Source organism: Pyrus communis, chromosome 5 (genome assembly GCF_963583255.1).
Source record: "Pyrus communis chromosome 5, drPyrComm1.1, whole genome shotgun sequence".
NCBI lineage: Eukaryota > Viridiplantae > Streptophyta > Magnoliopsida > Rosales > Rosaceae > Pyrus > Pyrus communis.
Genome location: NC_084807.1, coordinates 21,008,499 through 21,025,229, shown reverse-complemented (window position 1 = coordinate 21,025,229; position 16,731 = coordinate 21,008,499). Strand labels below are relative to the sequence as shown.

The window sequence follows — 16,731 nt, the reverse complement described above, 5'->3', positions numbered from 1 at the left end:
TCTTGAAAAGAATGATATCACAATTTCTATGGTAATTTTTATATTTTTAGTTGTGCTGAATACTCACCGAGCTAGTTTCATTAAACATAATTGTTCTTGCACTTTTTTTTGTCTATTATATTAGGCAATACACTAAACTACATACATATTGCTAAAAATCCTCCCTAGGCTACAACCCACTGTAGCCTTTGGTGTGGCTCCGCAACATGTAATGGAGCTGCACACTTTGTCTTCATTTGCTTCTTGACACAACGGTAACCATAGATGGAATTATATAAAGTCAATTTGACTTTTTAATACTTTAGTGGCTAATACAAATATTTCAATTCGAATTTAATAATATATCTATGGTTTGTCCCAAAAAAAAAAAAATTATTGAAAAAAGAGGGTAGGAATCTATTATTTTGTTCCTAGGATTGAAAATTGAGGTTCAAAAGAGCTAAATAGAATTTATATTCAATGAGGCCAGTTGAATTCAGGAAACTCTGCAAGGCTTGCATTAATATGAAACTTTTGGTTGGGTTAAACTTGTTCGCTCACAAACTGTGATCAAACTTGCTCCAATCCTGGTGCGTAAGGGACACCGGTGGATGGCAGCCATGAGTCACCATCAATAAACTTGGTCACAGTAAAAAATTCGGCATCGGATGCCTCGGTAATTACATGATAGCCGGGCCACTTGACCCGACCTACAGTCGATGCACCCGTCCCATTGTTCATGTACTCAGCATAATACAGAGTGTCAAGCTCACCAACCCCATTCCAATCCAGCCAACCCTCGGGTCTTATTACATCACTCATATATGACTGCATGAATATAGTACGTGAATATTTTCCCCATGGTCGACCTAAGTACGTGGGTGAAGAAGTAACATTACCCACTAGATCGGAGTCTGCATCAACGTTGCAAAATTGAAATGAGAAGCCTGAAGAATCTGCCGCATATCGACCGTGCGCAGTGAGAGTGTTTTGTGCACCTTCAAGGTTTTTCCTGGCAAGAATGTTACAGTTTTGGAAAACGGCAGTGCCGAAGCCGAAGATGAAGTCGATGGTGCCACTGATCGTGCATTCTCGGTAGAACTGGCGACCGGACTGCACCAGCAATGTGTCTTGATATCCACTCATCTTGCACCTGTAGAAAACTGATTGGTCGCCGCAGGATGAAAGTGCAACTGCTTGCATGTTATTTGGCCCGGCAGTGTTCTCAAACCCTATGTCCATTGCTACGAACCCTTCGGCATCTACAGCTATATATAAGGGAATTGATTCACAACAAAAGTCAATAAGTGGATACATGATAACTCATTAATGTATAAGGACACTTTGGAACATATAAAAGAAATAAAAAGAAAAGATTGAATTTGCCAACAAAGTTATCTTATAAATACTAGAAAATATACGATTAATTGAATGAATATTATCTAAATCCCTAGGTTTGCAATCCAAATGGGCCTTAAATTCCTACAATAAGCATCAAAGCATGGATCATTCAGTGCTACGGCCTTATAGTATTCATTTTCACTTGAAAGTGAGAGGTCTTAGATTCGAATTTCGTAGATGGCGAATTCGATACCAAATTAAACTGCCCATTATGGATTTCTATGCATGGACATTCGACGATGATAATCTAGTGATCGAATGCATAACTTTCTTATACATGCAATGATCTGTTTCTCACAAAATAAGGAATAGGTGAAGTATGATAAATTCATCATTAAAAAAAAAAAAAAAAAAAAAAATTGTTATGGGGTTTATTAGCGACCGGTGTGACAACCAAAATTAATCACGCATAATATTAATTACATGACAGATTTTTAACGGAAATGATAATCATACATTCTTTTTTAAATCACACTCTGTTTAATTCAGTTTGCTGATAAATATCTTACCAAATGTTGCTGAATCAAGTGTTTGCCAACCACTACCATTGCATCTGTCGCCAGATATGGTAGTAACGTCCATGCCCTCTCCCATCAAAACCAGATTAGTCTTTGTGGCATCAATTTTCACATATTCTTTGTAAATTCCTTTCTTGATAAATATCACAAACCGCTGTTGGCCATGACTTGGTGCAGCCGCAATGGCATCCATTATTCGATTAAAATTCCCACTCCCATCCTGAGAAACTGTTGCATTTGGCGTGCTGGACAATTCTGCGCCTTCGAATTTCGTCCCGCCGGGTAGTAGTAAAGGCTGAGCACCATTTTGGTGATGGTGATGCTGCACTTGGATCATGCCGATGACCTCATCGATTAGTCTGGTCACTTGTCTGAGGCTTTCTGAAATCTTTGAGTCAATACCATTCTTAAAAGCTTCCATGCATGTCATTTCTCTGGTTTGACAAGTATTCAGCCATGTTCTCATATGGAAAACCACATCACCTGCGCCATATATACAATACTATATGAAGCTAGCTAGGTTAATTAGTCTAAACGTGTGTAAATGTAACCAAATAAATCAATGAAAAAAAAAAATCAAAGTAGTATCTATGTCTATTAAATCCAATGCTGAAAAATATCCTTAGTTCGAGTTTTGTTCTCTTATTGGAAAAATGAAAGTGTAAGTACGTAGTCTATAAATTTTATGTAGGGAGCGGTTGTCCCATTTTCTCTGTCCTCCCAATCCAATTTCTTTGATTTAATTCTTGACCAACTAGCTATTGTTAGGTATTCTCTATACTATTGGGAAGAAGTCTAAAGTTCGAATGCATAGAGTTATATAAAATAGAAAATTAAAACAGACAAATGAAACGTGACACATTATGTATATGAACCTTTTAAATTATCAATTGTCGAAAAGGACCAATTCAAGACTCCAGCAGTTTCAACAAGCAAATCCTCACAATATGAAATGACCACATCAGTAGAACTTTTAGCATCTTCACCAATATGCATATTTGACATGGCTAAGGCTACATTTTGCACAGCTTCCATGGTCTGCTCCAATGAATATTTGAATACAGGCAAAGGAACATTTATCAAGTGGGGATCGACATTATTAGCGCTCGGGTTAATGGATAGGGAACAGAAAAAAATCATGGAAACGATGATAAAATGGAAGGACGACTTCATGACCAATGGACTCATATATGGCAGAATGTACCAGAAAATGCAAATCATGAGAAAATAAGGTTGAAGCAAAGAAATTATATACACACACACACACACACTGTGAAGAATGCTCCCTTTTTGTAAAAATATTAAAGAGTTTACAAATTTGTTTTATTAAAGGAGTTGCCAAATCTGATTTATTTATGTATTGTAGATTATGATTTATGGTTAAAACCTGAAACATTTACTATCGCTTTCAAATAAACATTAATTAATATCTTAATTATGCAAAAATAACAAAAAATAGCCTTTATAATTTGAGGGTGCCTTGATATGGCCACTACCACATGCATACATAAGTTTAGTCAAATTGGCTAGAGCGATGACTTTTCAATTACAAGTGAGGAAGAATAATACTAAATCGTAATACTAATGATTTAGGTAGTAAAAGTTAACCACATGGACTATTGGATTGGGATAGATTTTCACATGAGGAATCCATTCATATATTGCATGTGATGGATTTACCTAATGGTTAGAATCCTCCTTTTAAACTCCTTGGATCCTGAATTCAAACCCTCCCATTAGTATAAATTAAAGTGGTAATATAAATTGTATTTAAAAAGTTTCAAATAGTAGTGTGCTACGTTTATGATTTATTTATTTATAATTAGCAACTGGCATGATAAATTCTTGTGGTTTAATTTGTAGTTGGTATCATGTATTTCTGGAAATTGACAAGGAACAAGAAGTAGAATTTCAGAGGAATGTGCAGTGCTCTCTCTGTCGAGCAAGCACAGATATTTTCATTAAATATCAACACATTGGACTTTTCTCTTACAAGCTAGTCTAGAGCAATATCAGCCCTTGATTCACAAACAGTAATCTAAAGCATACACTTGTCCTATGAGACTAAACATTCACTTAACTGTTGGTTTCTTCCTTCTCAACCATTAGATCAAAACCAAATTCTATTTAATTCTAACATGGCACACGCACAATATGTGGGCAATTAAATTTACTTTTAATTTTCTACGTTTTGTCGCATTCACAAAACTACAACACAGTTTATAAAGTAAGAAAAAGATGCATTTTTTTAGGGATATTTGTGAATATGATGCTGAACATGGTCACCAAATCAGCAAAAACAATCCTTTTCATATAGGGCTTGCGACAAAAAGCTAAACCATAATTTTCAGTCTTAGTCATCCATCGGTGAACTACCTCCATTGGGTGGCTTTAAGAAAGTGGATCAGTTGAGCGTGAGGAGACGTTGGAGGAGCTATTGAGGGTTTTTCTGGCGAGAGATGCAGAGAGAGGAAGAAGAGAGAAGTTGGATTTTTTATTTAATTTTATTTTAATTAGAGCTGCTATGTTTACATGGCTGTGAGGTTAAAATTTGTGTTCTTGTAATTACTAGATTGTTCATAATTTTTATTTCAATTCAGTTTTAATTTGAGGTTAGAATGGTAATTTTGTAGAGTTTTGGTTGACAACCAGAATCTTATTAATCTCTATTAATTAATGAAATCTTCTTTGTCAACAAAAAAATAGTGAAAATACTATTTAGTCTTCTATCACAAAAAAAAATGATGGGCAATAATGTAATTTCACGGGTCCAAATTTTATTGTTTTTTATTGAAACGTTACCTACTAGTGATGTTAAAATACCTCCAATATTAAAAAAAATAAAAAATAAAAACCAAAAACAAAAATTTCCCACTCCCCCCACGTTCTCTCTCCCTCTCCCTCTCCCTCTCCCTCTCTCCTTCTCATTTAAAAAAAAAAATGAGTTTATACACACAAAATGTGTAGGCAAATGCTAGTTTGTAGTTTAAAATAACGGTGTCGACTTGGTTCAATATAAGTGGTATTCCTGCTACCTCTAAATAATAGTAGAAGTTCGGGTGTAATCCTTGTTCTGTGCATTTCTCTTGAATATTGAATGAACTAGAGTTTTCTTATGCACAAAGTCATATCTCTAACTGAAAACTGCACTCCTTGTTCTTGATATTTCAAAATCAAGGGATTCAGGGTTTGATTTTGTGTTATTAATGTTCCTTGTTTTCTAGGATACATACTTCCTTTACATTGTTAAGGGATGTTTGAAGTTCGAATTCCACCTCCCCAAAATGATCAAAAATAAAATAAAAAACAGATATTATGAAAAGTCAAAGCAAATACTCTTGAAGGGTAAATTACATTAAAAAAAAATTGTGATCCAATGGGCATATAGAAAAAAGAAATTGTGATCCAATGCAAGTTGATTTGGTTCACCCTCCCAACCTCAACCAAACCTCCCAACGTGCATCTCCTTCCAGTTAATTTATTCTTTGGTTCAACTTATCGATCCTTCAATAACCCTGGTGCATAAGGGATGCCTGTGGATGGCAGCCATGAATTGCCACCAATAAACTTGGCAACTGTAAACTCATCAGCCACAGATGGGTCAGTAATCACATGGTAACCCGGCCATTTGACCCGGCGCGTAAGGTTCGAACCCGGCCCCTCATTCATGTACTCACCATAATACAGAGTCTTCAGCCCAAAATCTCCACTCCATTCTTGCCAACCCTCTGGCCTTATAACTGCATCTAATTGTGACTGCATGAAAACGGTACGTGAGCAATTTCCCCAAGGTCGACCCAAGTACGTGGGAGTTTGATTCTCAACAGATACAGTACCATGTGAATTATCACATACAATGTTACAAAACTGGAAAGAGAAGCCCGTGGGATCGTTTTGATTAAAACGACCATGAGCACTGATCTCGTTTTGGCCACCTTTACGGTTTTGCTTGGAAATAATTGTACATTTTTGGAAAACGGCAGTGCCGTAGCCAAAGATGAAGTCAACTGTGCCACTTATTTTGCACATGCGGAAGAACTGGCGGCCGTCATGCACTAGCAATGTGTCTTGGTACCCACTTATACTGCACCGGAAGAAAGCTGATCGATCTCCTTGGGACCGGAGTGCAACTGCCTGCATGTTGTATGGTCCTGCTGTGTTCACAAAACCAATGTTGACGGCAATGAAACCGTCGGCTTTTACAGCTACATAAAGAGAGAGAAGGAATTAATTCACACAAAAATTATGGAGAAATATTAGAATAGCTCATGTGAAGTTTCAATAATTAGGTTTTGAATTTTAGTAAGTAATGATAAGCACTGTATTTGGCAATCTTGAAACAATGGTAAAAGAGAAACATTTTCTCCAAAAATTCAGAGAATAACTCATTTTAATGAGTTGAAATTATAAGGATGAAAATACCCGTAACTCAAACAATTGTTACTACTGCAAGGGCTTGTAACTCGGTTAACAGGACCACTTGTTCTTGAGGTTCTAAGTTCGATTTCTTAACAAGTTGAGCTGCAAATTAGCAATCCATTAGCCTATTGATGTTCATTGTCTTAGACTCTTAAAAGTGATCTTCAAATTGATAATCCAATAGCCTATTAATAGAAAACTTATGATGGGTACCAAAACATAACATGCAAGTAAAAGCATGACTCCAAGCCAACAAGGTTTCCCATTTTGTAAGGGTCGGAGGAAACAACCATCGTACACAACTTTACCCTTACCCTTGCTATGCAAAGAGGCTGTTTCCACAACCCGTGACCTTAGAACATGCCAAGTGTTCTACTAATCTTGTGTTCATTGGCGAAAGTTTTTATTTGTTTTGTAAAAGCAATTTGATAAAGTTTTGGCCCCTTACTGAATGTTGCTGAATCAGATGTGACCCAACCAGTCCCATTGCTTCTGTTGCCAGATATGATAGTATTGTCCATGCCCTCTCCAACCAAAACCAGATTAGACTTTTGGGCATCAATATTCACGTACTCATAGTAAACTCCTCTCTTAACAAAAATTACAAAGTACTGCCGGCTATGATCGGGTGCAGCCGCGATGGCGTCGGATATTAGCTTGAAATCTCCACTCCCGTCGTGAGAAACGATTAAGTTTGGTCTCTGCAGCCAAGGTCTAATGTGTTTAGACGTCCGAATAGAGCCAACAAAATCAGCTGTTTGGTGCGCGTGCAACATGCCAAAGAGGCCATGTATTGATGTGGTCACTTGTTTGAGGCTTCCTGCAAGAATGGAGTTGGTTCCTTCGAAGGCTTCCATGCATGTCTTGTGCCTTGAAAGAGAGGTGTTCGACCATGCTCCCATATGTGAAATCACATCATCTGTATAAATTTTTCATTAGATAGGTTAATAAGAACAGCCTTTTGTTAATTAATTAATGGAATATATTCTCATACATTAGTAATCGATTATTATACTTAACTAATGATGTTGTAGAGGATGAATTCAATTTATAGGATTTACGATAAGAAAGTTGCAACATAAATTATCAACTTCTTGTTGTGAATTGTGCATTGTTGTTGGAGAGATTTTTCAATGCGCCTGAAATACGGGGCAGTTCACTATATATTATCATACGAGTGGAAGATTTTTTTTTTTTTTTTTTTTTTTCAAGTTCCTACACTTGTATAATGATATATGGCGTATGTGTCTGTGTTGCTACAGTGCAATAATTAAATTCCATCCCTAAGTATAACAGTTTTTTACTTGTTTTAATCCAAATCAAATATTGATTAAAAAAAATATCTGTATCAAATGGAAAAAAAAACTAAGAGATAAATTGAGCTAGAGGTATATGATAATAAATTGAAAAATAAAAGACACCTTTTAGATCATGAATTGTTGAAAGGGACCAATTCAAGACTTGAGCCGTTGAACCAAGCAAATCCGCACAATATGGAATAGCATCGTTAGCATTTCGACCATCATCATGTTTTTCAACATGCATATGTGACATGGTGGATGCAACATTTAGTACAACATCCATGGTTTTCTCCAATGAATTTTTGAACACCGGCAAAGGAACTTTGATCAATGTTGATGAGTTAATGGATAGAGGACATAAACAAACGATGAATACAATGAAAGATTGATAGGGCGACTTCATGAATGGACTCATGAGTGTACCCAAAAAAATGAAAAAATGATGAGAAATAGGGCTAATTAAGATATGGAAGCATATATAGATCTATGTCTATAGAAGGAGTGTAAATCAAAATCTCTAAATAATTCTCTTGATCCAAAGAAATTGCCAAAGTTTGGCAGTGGTTTTTCTTGAGCAGTTGAATTCACAATTTGACAATTCAATCTATGTTATAATTTATCATTCATGTTACTCGATCACTTTGTTAATGGATCTGAGTATGGTAGAGAGACTCGAGTGCACATCCTTTTATACTCTTGTTTTCGATAAAACCCAAGTACTTAATTAATTTGTTGGTTACAAACAAAAACCTTACATTACGAACATTTTTTAACCCATGAAGGTAACTGGTTTGACATTTTAATTATTTCAGGTGCTAGTTCTCTCTTTAATGCCAAGTAAATATTAGAAACCACTTTTTTTTTCATAGGAGTAAATAAGAAAAATAAATAACAACCACTGTGTAAAGATGTAGTCCTTTAGTTATGTAACCGTTTTGACAATTTGTAGTTTTCTTTATTATTTTTGTCTACAAAATCTACAAAATAATATTTTTGAGTATTCAATTTGTTTTTCTTCTTTTCTCGTGCTTTGATCGAGACTTAGATGCGATTTATACTAGATTTTAGTGTTGTGAGTTGTTTGTGCGAATTTTGTCGGCTTTAATTTAGGTCTTCGTGTTGCTGAGGTTGTGTTGGGAAATAGCTACGAAAACCTAGTTAAAAAAAGATTAACCTATAAAAAATATACAGCTTCAGATTCAGATTCAATTTCCAGAGCAATCTCATGGGAGATGTATACACCTTACTAGTAACAAAACCTGAACCCACACAAAGCATCGAGGCGTAGTGCTCAACAGCTCCTAACATACATTTTACCTATCTGCTTTGGACAATGCTGTCCCTATCAACGCTGACTGTTGATCTATGATTTCACTCACTTCTTCTGAAAGGTCACCATACAAAAGAACGCTATCGCCCGACTAACTACGCCGATGAATGTTAGGATGATTATACAAAGATTCCAGTTATGAAGATTATAGCCGGTTTTTAGAAGTGACCCGCAGCGAGTTATCAGCCATACTCCGGCATACCTGTAGCAAAAAGGAAACAAAAGCATACAGATCAAAATGACAGTTTTAACCAATCGATTAGAAGTTCCAAGTACATACATCTGTATACTAGTTCACAAACAAGGCTCGTAACATTTCCCATGTTCCATTTAGATTAATTTTGTGGGGTACCTTTCAGCATTTGCAGTCACTAATGCCTCCAACGCCCACCGCGGGTAGCACAACTTAGCTAAAATCTTCATAAATTCACTATCTTGCTGTCGTGTTGCTATAAGAGTCAAAACAACTGGAAGAAGTACCGATAACTGCAAGCAAACCGTTTGTCAGTAAAATATCAATGGAGTGCCAAAACTGAATGCGAAACTGAGAATATGTTAAATGAGATACTTACTAGTTGGGCTGCACCTTGTTCGAAAGAGATTGCTAACGCGTAGGCTATACCAGTTACACAATACACGAGGCAGACCAGAACAACGTAGTTATCTGCAAACCTAGATCTTGGGTTGGTAAAGAAGTAGAACATAGACAAATACACTACAGGTTTGATCACTGTATTAAAATGATCAATAGTATCCTTAGCCAGGAAATAAGCCAAGCTGCTCATCCCCGAAGCACTCTCTCTCCAATAGTGTAATCTGTCTAGAGAAAACGACCTCAAAGCCGCAATTTTGCACAGTAGAGCTGAAATCAAATCAAGACTCAAGACGTTAGGAAGAAAAAAAAGCTTTGTGCATTTGTGTCTACAAAAAAGAAACCTATAATTGGTTGTACTCACAAACTGCAATAACAGTATAAGTGTAACCGCCTGCACCAAAGGTCTGATCTCTGACGTTTGAAAGTGATCCTAAGCAGGCTCCAGCAAGAAATAAAATCAAATAATCCACTGCTTGCATGCGAGCTTCCCGTAGTCTCTGCTTACCAACTCTGTCATGACGTCAAATAAAGAGGATCAACCATTAGCATTACAATAAGAATGCAGAAAACACCATGTTTTCAATTTTGAAGATTTCAATAATGAAGCAATTTCTGTGGAATAAAAAATTTTAACTTGGCACAATCTTGATTCCTTACCTGCCCAGGAAGTATCTGTACTGTAGACATAAACCTGGAATTCTCCGGTTCGATAAATCCTTGGATTTCAAGAAATTAAGCTGTATCTTATCACGATGCAGATCCACAGTACTTTTCACATCTTGCCATACCTCTCCGACAAAAGACCGTTCCATCATATCATCACCAGAAGAATTTGTTTCACGATTTGAATTTTCATCCATTGATGACATTGCGAGTCCGGTGGCACTCTGCCTCATCTCAGGAGGTACTGAGTACCCATTATGAAGCATCCATCTAATGGGAAGCTCATCATAACCCACTCCCGAGCTTCTTTCCGTTGCGACTATACCCTCTAAAATGTCAATGAAGTGGTCTGGAGGATTGACTCGGTCTGGGACATTGATCCCAAGGCCTGCAAAGTATTCTTCTACTTTCTTTGCTGGTCCATGATAAACAGTTAGACCACCTTTTGCCAGGAGTACCAGATCATCAAACATCTTGAACAAGGCATAGCTGATGCAAAAAGGTTTTGCATTGATCAAAGTATATGAGAATTATATGCACATCGAAAGAGAAGAGAGAAATGGTGGACTTTCAAAGTATAAAGAGTAAAGAACCTTGTTTTGAATGATTACCTAGGCTGGTGAACCACCATGCAGATATTTACCCCTTCAAGAGCTTCCCGTCTAAGTGCTCTAAGAAGTAGCTGAGACGAGGCGCTGTCTAGACCGGATGTGGGCTCATCCAAAATCAAAAGTGAAGGTTCCATAACCATTTCCAAGCCAACATTTACACGTTTCCTCTGGCCTCCAGAAACTCCTCGCTTCTCTACCGTTCCAACTAAGGAACCACGTACTGTTTGAAGCCCCAAGGACTCGATAACTCTTTCAACCACTAAAACTTTGTCCGCTTTTGGTACATCCACGGATAATCTTCGAAAAAATAAATATATAAATGAGTTCATCATCAAGATGTAGCAGCAGTCAAAATTATAGGATGTAGCAGCGTTTTGCAGAAAAACCGCACAATACTATAATGGTTGCTTGGGGTTCATGAATTGTGCACCATCACTTCATTGTAAACTTTTTAGTTGCAGGTTGACAATAAACTATCACACAACCAAAAAAATAGTAGCAAAGATGGCGAACATGTGAATAGTCTATATTCTGTTAGAGTGGAATCGGTAAAGAGATGAATGTTACCTGCACTTAGCACTGAACCATAGATTCTCTTCCACAGTCAAGTTTCCATGCACGATATCATCTTGCGGCACAAACCCTACGATTTTTTTATACGAATGGATTGATGTATTCTTTCCATTTATGAGAATTAAACCAGTCGTATTGCATCCAATTGCTTTTCCAGCTAGGGCAGAAAGAAACGTTGTTTTTCCAGCCCCTGATGGGCCCATAACAGCAGTGATGCGGCCAGGCCTAATTTTACCAGTTACACACCTCAGTAGATGCTTGTTTATTGCTTTCAAAGTAAGCGTTAGGTCTTTGAAAGAAATCTCAATGAGAGGCCGTTTCCTTATTTCGTTATTAGTAGCCATTTTAACCACCCCTGAGAAGGTTAGGTCCTTGTACTCTTGCAGCTGAGCCTTCTCTTTCTCAAGTTGACCATAAGCATACTTGAAAATTTGGCTATGAGTATTGATCGTCTTTCCTTTTGGCACATTTCCTACATTCGTATCCTCAGCTCCAATACTGAAACCTTCATAACCCTCAGGGTCTTCTTCAATTTTATGCATAATCTGCATGAGCTCAGTAGGTTCCTTTTTCTTTCCTTCTGATGGCACAGGTGAGGACCGAGAAACACCGGATCTACTTGGATGTGGTGATATCGAAAGGTCATCATCTGTGTCAGATCTAGATTGAGTCAACATCTTAAGTTTCTCAAGTTCTGAGCTGTCATTTTTTCGAGAAAAGGTACGTGATAAGTGAGCTTGTAATCCACTTGCATGCTTCTTAGCAGCTTCTTTTGCAGATTTCCATCTTTGGCGTGCTTTTGCTGTTTCCCTTGCACTTCTGGCTGCTGCTTCTCGGTATTTAGCCCGTCTCCTCCCCCTAGTGGTGAGAACTTGATCTGAACAATTGTATATAATAAGTAGCAGAGTACTCAAAGCTGCCTGCATAAGTAATTAAAAATCATAAATTTCAATTCATTTTTTCATTGCTTCATTTCAGATACGCACTTTGATTCAAATGAGCAGTGTGCGCCTCACATGAACAATCAATAACGTGCAGCTATGAAAATGAAAAATAAAGTTTTTGTTTAGGAAGTAAAATGGCCAACTTACAATTAGCATTATTCCATATGCATGCATATTTTGATTTGCAGTGTTTGGATTGCAGGAAGTCAAAGCGAAGCAGCCTGAAACATAAAATAAAATAGCAAAAGGTTAGCTTCTTTATGCTTGCAGATTGTATTAAAGTGCAAATCCCGGGTTAGAAGGAAAAGGGACGTGGCCACTTAAAAAAAGGGCTGCAATCAGAAACATATCAAAATTTTGTTCGAGAAATAGAATGAAATAAAACTAACGTTTCTCAGATGTAGAACCCATCCTGCAGTAGTGTCTGCACTTGAATGAAAAAAAAAAGATTAATAGGAAGAACATAGAATATGAAGGTAGCATAGACCAATTTTAACTTATCATCCAAAGTGTATATCTCAGATCCTAGTTCAGACTTGTAAAAAATAACTGAAAAACATAACCAGAACACAATCAACTAAACATCGAACAAGTTCCATAAATGACGTAGGAATGAAATTCAATACCCGCTACTACAAGGAATGCTTTTCACGGTGGTTGGGCAATATGATCCAGCTGAACAAAATACTTCACTACTACTACCAACATCAGCCCATAAATTTGCTCCTCCACAAGTATGATTTGGTTGCCCCGGAGGTAATTGGTAATTGTATCTGCAAAAACATATCAATATAACTTTTACACATAATAAGCTATTGAACACCATAAGTCAAGAGATCATTAAAGCAAGAATCTGAACTTACGGTTCACACACACCGGTGGATTTGTTCAGCGTTGCTTGGGGACAATAAGAACCTGATGGGCAAGCTTCAAGAACATGATGGCAATTGGAAGAAAACAACGAAATAATCAGAAGCATCCTTTAATTAGGTAAAGTACATTGCACGGAAACAAAGTACAAGTTGATTACTCGGATATATTAAGATAGAAGGCCTTACGTATCATGCATGTAAGACCATGGGGGCAAAAGAAACCCTCACAACAAGGTTGGCAGCTCTGAGTCCTGGCAGGGATGTCCTGTGAATTTTCGAGGTCAACCTGCTCATTTGGGGCAACACGACAAGCCCATCCTGGCTCACACCCAGAAATCCATGAGGTCAAATTGCAGTTCTTGTTCGGTCTTAAGTAATTTGTAGTCTCAGATTTTTCAAAGAAACTATTGAAGTAGAACTTCATTTCAGCTGCTGTACACAACCGCCGCGTAACATCTCCTGTTGAACATCATAAATTATCAAACTGAACAAATCAAATACCTACATTCGATTGCCAAGATACAAAACGAATGAAAAAAATTTTCAATTTTTCGATTCCCTGCATTACTTAAGAAACAACCAGACAGTCAAATTTATTCTTCATTCTAATTACAAAAGTACTTACATACCCTTAGTTTTTTGAATGCAGGAAGTTAAGAAATCCACATTGGATGAAAAATTAAATGCCTCGTTCCAATCGGCTTCCCTGAAACACAAATTTGATCATCCAAACTAATCTCTGTCACACAACTAAATTGAAACTAGTCCAACAATATATCTACATATAAACTACCAGCTAACCAATGTTTCCATTAATCAACTTGAATTGACTTTTCACACCCCAATTACACAATTCAATTTCCGACATCCCCATTTTTCTCTTCATGTATGTTCATTTTCTCAGCAACCAAACAGAAAATAGTAAAGTTGAAAACAAAGCAGCTTACGGGTCCTTCACGCAGAAGCTGGAACGATTGCTGATTTGTCGGCTGAGGACTGCAGTGACATTGGAGATACGGCCGTAGACAATCTGAGTGATGAGAGGAATAACTGCTGGGTTGTCTATTTGGTCATAGTCCCCCACATCCTGGCACTCCACAAAGTGCACCCAGCACAGAACCAAAACCCCAACCGAAACAAATGTGCCAAAGTTGGCGCCTTTGGAGATCATTTTTGGAATTCTAACACCAAATTACAAAAGCGTTTTGCAAATTTAGTCCAAAAAAGTGGAAGAAAAAAAATTGGGTTCTGGGTTTTGGAAATTAACTCATGCATTTATCAGTAGAAAAAAAATGGAGCTGGGTTTAAGGATCTGGGGAGGATTGAATGCTGGGTTTGGAGATTGAATGCCGGGTTTGGAGGTTGAATGCTGGGTGTGGAGATTGGAGGAGCTACAGAGAGCAGAGAACATGGGAGAGAGATTGAAGGAAGAAAAAGCAGTGGGGTGGGGCCTGTGAGTTGAAGTAAACGAAAGCACGTCTGAACTCACGGATTTTGCCTCGTGACGGCTTTCGGACATGTCTGGTCTTATTGTCCGTATCTAAAATTTTTTGGCAGGATAAGAGAGTTTTGGAGTTTTCATCAAGCTAATATTAAGGAGAATGTTTTATTATACTTTGTAAATTATATGACATGATTATTAATGATTAGATTATTATTCAAATGTTGATTAATGTACTTATTTTCTATTAGTGAACATTTACTTTTTTCATCATTAAGTAGCGAGGCCACATAAAGTCATCGTGGTAAAGCAAGGACACATCAAGTCAGTGTTGACAGACGAGACTACATAACACATCGCACAAAGGCAAAGACCAATCTATCCAAAACAAATAGCGCCACCACAGTGCACACAAGGCAAGTGAAAAACAACTACACTACTCCGAGAAGGGATCCGCAGATCAACTCCCAGTGGGGGACAAGGCACTCAGGCCAAGACCACTTACAAAATTCGCCGGACAATGAGGTACCAGCATCCACACATCGAACACTAAAAGGGCTAGCCGCAACCGGCTCTGGAGCCAACATGTCCAAGATGCATAAGCTGAGCTGCTAGATCAATTAGGTGTATCTTTGATGTATCCAGTGTTTTCCTTCGCTCACAATTAGTACTACAATCTACTGGTATTCCTTTCATTTGTAATTGAGATGTCTTAGGTTCAGCGTATCAATTAAGGATTAGAAAATATCATTATTTTTTTTAGTCCCATCAAGTTTAATTAGTGTTCATTCATTGCTTATACATATCAACTAAAAATTAGAAAATATGATTAATTTTTTTATTCCCATAGTGTGACATCCCACATCGCCCAGGGGAGTGATCCTTAAATGTATATTCTCATCTCTACCTAGCACGAGGCATTTTGGGAGCTCACTAGCTTCGAGTTCCGTAGGAACTCCGAAGTTAAGCGAGAAGGGGGCTAGAGCAATCCCATGATGGGTGACCCACTGGGAAGTTGCTCGTGAGTTCCCAAAAACAAAACCGTGAGGGTGTGCTGGGGGCCCAAAGCGGACAATATCGTGCTATGATGGAGTCGAGCCCGGGAAGTGGTCCTGCCCGGGCCGGGATGTGACACATAGTGACAAGGGTAATAAATAAGAAAAACAAATCACGATTAATATGAAAACACTTTAAAAGTTCATATAGAAGGAAAACAAAACTCATAATCTATCTACCTGTAAGCGCGGAGTTTTTTAGTTCCCTTTTCTCAATACAAAATAAATTAGTTTTTCCGTATTTCTAAATTATTGAGTTTGAAGTGCTTTTCTAAGTATAATTTTATCAAAATCTTACGTATGAAAACAAATAGGTTTTTTTTATATGAAGGTAGAGTACATTTTTGCGTCTCCCCGGGCCTCAAAATTCTCAGGACCGGTCCTCTTGCTTTTGAGCTAGCTAAGATGTGGGTCTTTCCAAGCATGATGGCCGGAGTTGGCGGTAAAAAGCAAAAAAAAAAGGGACAATGACTTTAGAGACGAATTCTTAGTATGAGCTTGTAAAGAGAACAAAGATGAAAAGAACACTAATTAATTTGGTATTCGGACAGAATTTGAATTCAATGACCATGTTTTTCAATGTGAATAGAATGGAGAGGGGCGGGGGAGTAGGCCCAAGACTGTGCCCTTGCTGCAATTATTTTCATTTAATTATTATTTTTTAAATAAACTATTTTAAAGGTCAGTTTTTGGTATATTCTTAATCGTATCAGGGTGTCCAGAGAAACTTGAAAATTAATTTGGGGTGGGCAAAGTAATTAGTGTCCAGAGAAAGAGTTGTGGATGTACAAAAAATTAAAAAACCACTGAAAAAAATGTGTAACTGTATTTTCTAAGGCCCGTTTAGTGAGCCTCAACTACTTTGTTGGGCCTTTGTTCCGAAGTCCAAAATTAGATATTGGAGCCCAGTCTATCAATGTATTGCTTTATCAGGTTAACTATACAAACACCTCCTAAAGTTTATCGAATTTTTACAAAACTCTTTCACGTTTTGAGACATTATACAAACACTTCTTGGGCGACTTTTGC

At 37.4% G+C, this 16,731-nt stretch overlaps 3 protein-coding genes across 3 annotated transcripts; all 3 read right to left on the bottom strand.

Moving 5' to 3' along the window:
* Positions 1-549: 549 nt before the first annotated feature.
* On the bottom strand, positions 550-2,139 carry LOC137734396 (probable pectinesterase/pectinesterase inhibitor 44). Its single transcript, XM_068473672.1, has 2 exons — positions 1,890-2,139; positions 550-1,247 (listed from the first exon to the last, which is right to left on the bottom strand). Exons 1-2 carry the CDS (start codon positions 2,089-2,091, stop codon positions 550-552), a joined length of 900 nt encoding a protein of 299 aa, XP_068329773.1. The 5' UTR covers positions 2,092-2,139.
* Positions 2,140-5,393: 3,254 nt separating this feature from the next.
* On the bottom strand, positions 5,394-7,901 carry LOC137734395 (pectinesterase-like). Its single transcript, XM_068473670.1, has 3 exons — positions 7,739-7,901; positions 6,766-7,236; positions 5,394-6,103 (listed from the first exon to the last, which is right to left on the bottom strand). The coding sequence occupies exons 1-3, from the start codon at positions 7,899-7,901 to the stop codon at positions 5,394-5,396; spliced, it is 1,344 nt and encodes a 447-aa protein (XP_068329771.1).
* Positions 7,902-8,779: 878 nt separating this feature from the next.
* Positions 8,780-14,713, bottom strand: LOC137735178 (ABC transporter G family member 24-like). Its single transcript, XM_068474574.1, has 14 exons — positions 14,154-14,713; positions 13,836-13,912; positions 13,393-13,665; positions 13,198-13,261; positions 12,961-13,107; positions 12,724-12,758; positions 12,482-12,555; positions 11,385-12,310; positions 10,818-11,114; positions 10,201-10,695; positions 9,905-10,053; positions 9,521-9,810; positions 9,301-9,434; positions 8,780-9,150 (listed from the first exon to the last, which is right to left on the bottom strand). Exons 1-14 carry the CDS (start codon positions 14,375-14,377, stop codon positions 8,994-8,996), a joined length of 3,342 nt encoding a protein of 1,113 aa, XP_068330675.1. The 5' UTR covers positions 14,378-14,713; the 3' UTR covers positions 8,780-8,993.
* Positions 14,714-16,731: the final 2,018 nt, after the last annotated feature.

What these genes read in the sequence shown, in the direction of transcription:
- LOC137734396 (XM_068473672.1), bottom strand. Translation starts at nt 2,091, where the DNA reads ATGGATGCCATTGCGGCTGCACCAAGTCATGGCCAACAGCGGTTTGTG. An exon ending in ACTTGATTCAGCAACATTTG is followed by an intron (nt 1,248 to 1,889) that starts GTAAGATATTTA and finishes CCTTATATATAG; the next exon opens with CTGTAGATGCCGAAGGGTTC.
- LOC137734395 (XM_068473670.1), bottom strand. Translation starts at nt 7,901, where the DNA reads ATGGATGTTGTACTAAATGTTGCATCCACCATGTCACATATGCATGTT. An exon ending in AACAATTCATGATCTAAAAG is followed by an intron (nt 7,237 to 7,738) that starts GTGTCTTTTATT and finishes AAATTTATACAG; the next exon opens with ATGATGTGATTTCACATATG. An exon ending in ATCTGATTCAGCAACATTCA is followed by an intron (nt 6,104 to 6,765) that starts GTAAGGGGCCAA and finishes CTCTTTATGTAG; the next exon opens with CTGTAAAAGCCGACGGTTTC.
- LOC137735178 (XM_068474574.1), bottom strand. Translation starts at nt 14,377, where the DNA reads ATGATCTCCAAAGGCGCCAACTTTGGCACATTTGTTTCGGTTGGGGTT. An exon ending in TGGTCTTACATGCATGATAC is followed by an intron (nt 13,262 to 13,392) that starts GTAAGGCCTTCT and finishes ATGTTCTTGAAG; the next exon opens with CTTGCCCATCAGGTTCTTAT. An exon ending in AACAAGGTGCAGCCCAACTA is followed by an intron (nt 9,435 to 9,520) that starts GTAAGTATCTCA and finishes GTTTGCTTGCAG; the next exon opens with TTATCGGTACTTCTTCCAGT.